Source organism: Marmota flaviventris, chromosome 10 (assembly GCF_047511675.1).
Source record: "Marmota flaviventris isolate mMarFla1 chromosome 10, mMarFla1.hap1, whole genome shotgun sequence".
In the NCBI taxonomy this organism is placed as follows: Eukaryota; Metazoa; Chordata; class Mammalia; order Rodentia; family Sciuridae; genus Marmota; species Marmota flaviventris.
The window spans coordinates 9,234,144-9,238,101 of NC_092507.1; the positions used below are offsets into that span (position 1 = coordinate 9,234,144).

Consider the following 3,958-nt stretch of genomic DNA (forward strand, 5'->3'; position numbering starts at 1 on the left):
GCAGCTTTAGAACACCTCAAATGAAGACTGGGGGGACCTCGTTCTCATCCTTGGATGGGAAACTAAGGCCAAGGTCACTGCACAGACCCATCAGCCCAGTCCTCAGCAGAGGGAAGTGTTAGGGGAAGATATGTCAGTTATGTACAACGCCCACCCCACCAGAGCTTGTAATTTAATCAATTTCATTTTGAAATATTTGCAAGTGTTATCTATCTATATGATTCTACTATTTTGATGAAAGGGAATTTGGATACCTTCAATGGGCACCACTAGTTTAACTGAGGACAGACTACCTAGGTGGATGACAGGCAAGAGACCCAGAGCTCTGATCAATGTGCAGCATGGACACCTCCTGCAGGCACTGGGAGCCAGACACTGGGGCCTGTCATATGCACAGATGCCCTTGCCCAGCGCATCCAGAGACTGGGACCTGAGTTTCTGGGTCTACATGGAGACCCATGAGGAAGGGGCAGTGTTGAAGTCTGGGTGGCACTGAGTCCCCTGAGAAGAGGTTTCCTTGCCTTGGCTCATGTTCAGTGCCTACATAGAATGTTCCAGGCCACCTGTGCACCTGCATGTGTTAAGCCACAGAGTAGCCACACATCATGACCAGATTTCAGTTTGATCCCTTGACTTTCTGGGGCTGAACCTCATTGTTCAGCAAGTACCTAGGGCCGTCTTTCTCCATCAGCACCTGGATAATCCCAAGGTTTCATCAGAAAGCCAGGTAAATCCATCACAGAGGACGTCAGAAGAGTAACCTTGAGATTCCCTTCATTTCTGACTATTTATGGACCAGCCATGAAACACAGTAGCTTCTTCCTGTGCCCATCAAGCCTGAATCCCATTCTAGAAATCCAGGTCCCTATGTATGTCTCTATGAAGACACATGTCCTGAAGGTCCTATCCTTGGGGTGATTCCCTCCAATGGAGCCCCCAGCTGCACCTTCCTTTCCCATCCACACCTCAGGCAGTGTCTGAAATGGTGGGCTCTGAGTTCCCTCTAAGGTGACCTTACATCCTGGTTATACCTCCAATTGCCTAGAAGTATGCTTTTGAAACACACCCAACTAGGCAGCTGTTGGACAGGAACAGTGAAGGAGGCCCTGGTTGTAGAGGAACATGCTACCACATTGAGGACATGGGACAGTACAGAACACAAGGACCTTTGGCTGCCTAAAGTCCCTCACTATTGCTGTGAGCTCAGCACAGAGTTGGGACATCTCCCTGGGTGGATGGCACCCTGGGCATCATAGCTCTCCAGAGGTGCAGGGTACAGCTCTACGCTCAACTGGCTCAGCCTGGCAGTGTGAAGCAGCAGGTCCCTCTGGGCTGACATGGAGTTGCGGTTCCCATGGAAGTTCAAAACCATGAGCTGGAAGCAGCGGCTCAGGGCAGGCAGGAGGGCCTGGAGCTGGGAGTCAGTGATCCCACAAGCTTCCAAGTCCAGGCTCTTCAGAGAGGCTACAGTGATTTCCAGCAGAATTTTGAGAGACTCTGGACTGAAATCTGTCAGTTCCAGGTGTTTGAGCTGTCTGGTGTTTGGACATCGGGAAAGATGATTCCAGTCGGAATCTGACATCGGGCAGTTGGTTATTGAGAGGGTCTCCAGAGGGGTTGTCAGGTGCCTAAAGAGAAACAAGGCAGTTAGTTCTGAGGAGCAATGTCAAGGTGGGAAAAGACAAATTGGCCCAAACCCAAAGTCACCCTGGTCATCTGACAGTGGCCCACACTTAGGATGCTGCCTTTTGCAGAATCTGGTCATTCATATCACTCCATGTCAGGGTGAGCCTTTCACCACCACTCCTGTGAACAGATGAGTCCACATCTCTGTGTCCCCTCCTCACTGCCAAGCAGAAAGTCACAGGTCTGGCCACAGGAGGTCATGGGGAGTCATGTACAAAGGTCAAATTCAGGCAGGATGTAACAAAATCCACTGGGGTTAACCCTCTAAGAGGCTCACACCCTATATCCTTAGCAAGACTTCCACCCCTGCTCCTCACCCTCACACCAGGATCACTACCTGGAGCTCAGAACAGCCTTCCCGAGGTGGGTATTAGAGGCAGGTCCTCTGCTACCAGCTGGGGAGCACAGCGTTTCCATGTTGACGGGTGTTAGTGTGGGGCTTCCCTCCTTCCAAGCCCTCTTCTCTACCCTGCTTTCCACCACCTTCACTGGACAGGCCTCCCACAAAGGGGACAACAATCCCATCCCTAGCTCCTGTCCCTCCCAACTAGATTCCCAGCATGGTGGCACTTCCCAGACCATGGACCCAGGTTTAGGACTCTGCTCTGATACACGTTATGCGATCTAGCTTCAGGATCCAAGAGGAACAAAAGGATGGGTTATGTACCTTCCAGTGTCTTATTAACCATGAGAGTGTCAGTGGCTGGTAGGTGCAAGTTTCCTGTAACTGGTCTGCAGAGGATGCTCACCTTCCTTACTCACCTAGGGCCTGCTCCACGTGGCCCTTGAGGAGGAGGACAGCATCCACACAGAACTTCCGCAGGCAGTCCATCCTGAGGAACTGCGAGGTGAGCTGGGTGAGCAGCCGCTCCTGCTCCTCTGGGGAGGTGTGGGCAGGCACACAGACCTGGGAGACAAGCAGCATCCTCAGGTTCCTCATCTGGCCCAAGAAAGGAGCACAAGCAGCCAAGGTGGAGGGCACCCAGGTGCAGTGCACTTCCACCTTCTGGACAGAGTCCAGCTACAGCAGTCTCAGGACCGTCCTGGTGTGGCGGGTGGGTTTCCCAAAGATCTTCAGTCTCTTCCAACACAGGTGTACCATGTCCCTTCTCTGTGTGACCCACAGGAACAAGTGGGCCTGGAATTCATCCAGGGGTCTTTCTGTGAGGCACAACTCTATGACTACCTGGAAGGGCAGCTTAGCTGCCATTGCTGGACCATGTTTCGATGTTTGATTCTTCTTCATGGCCTCTGGTGAGCGAGCATCAACCAGGGCTCCAGACCACGTCCTCCAGAAGTTCCGTGAAGCCCTCCGCAAATCCAGCACCTGCAGTTTCCACCTCCTGCGGGGATGACAGCAGAGTCTCAGCCCTGAAGCCCCTTCCTTTCCCTCTCAGCTGCTGCTCCCTGCTCCACCTCTTCCTTCTGTCTCACTTTTCTCCACCCACTTCCCTCCAATCCAGCCTTGTGCCTCCACTTGTACAGACTGAGGCAGGGGCAGGTACAGCCTCCTTCAGGAGTCAGCACAGCTGCCACAAGCACCTCCACATCTGGAAGCCTTTCCCAGATGGGGCTCAGCATGGCCAAGGCCTCTCCACCCATCCTTGCTGGCAGCACAGGAAGCCTGTGGAGCACACTTCAGCACCCACTCTCCCTGCCTATACCCATCCCTTCCCTGGCACCGAGGGTGCTCCCTTCCAGGCCACCTGGGTCCCCCTCACCTGGGGCGATCCTGCTGGGCAAGCAGCATGTTCAGCCCATCCACTGCCACTCGGATCATCTCCATCTGTGGCTTCCTCATCAGGGCCCCCAGGGGCAGCCAGGTGAAGGGCCAGGCCTGCACCATTTTCTTCAGGACCTCAGTGTGTCCCCTGCTGAAGGCCTCCACAAAGAGTGGTGGGAAGAGCTCTATGGGAAGGTCCTCCAGATCCAGGATGGCCCTGGACTTGTCACTCAGTAGGCTGCTCCCTGCCAGCTCCAGCAGCATGGGTAGGGACTGGATGCTCATCCTGGGGAGTCTGAAAGAAGAAGGATCCTGGAAAATGGTCCAGGGAAAAGGCCACTATCCCATCCATTGCCCGCCACTGGGAAGGGGGTACTGGGGAGTCTGTAAGCACACCTTACCCTTATGGGGGAAAGCCTTTGATTATTATTTTGTCCTTCTCAAAGTGGAATTGGACTGTCATGTGACCTAAACAGTAGGCTCCTAGATTCAACAACTACATGGCTAGGAATAGACTTGCCCTCACATGGGTGATGTTAGTTTTAATTT

General features: G+C 53.4%; 1 protein-coding gene across 1 annotated transcript; it reads right to left on the reverse strand.

The window, feature by feature from the left end:
• Positions 1-1,189: 1,189 nt before the first annotated feature.
• On the reverse strand, positions 1,190-3,694 carry LOC139707347 (PRAME family member 12-like). The gene is made up of 4 exons (XM_071618555.1): positions 3,408-3,694; positions 2,873-3,029; positions 2,449-2,626; positions 1,190-1,653 (listed from the first exon to the last, which is right to left on the reverse strand). The coding sequence occupies exons 1-4, from the start codon at positions 3,692-3,694 to the stop codon at positions 1,190-1,192; spliced, it is 1,086 nt and encodes a 361-aa protein (XP_071474656.1).
• Positions 3,695-3,958: the final 264 nt, after the last annotated feature.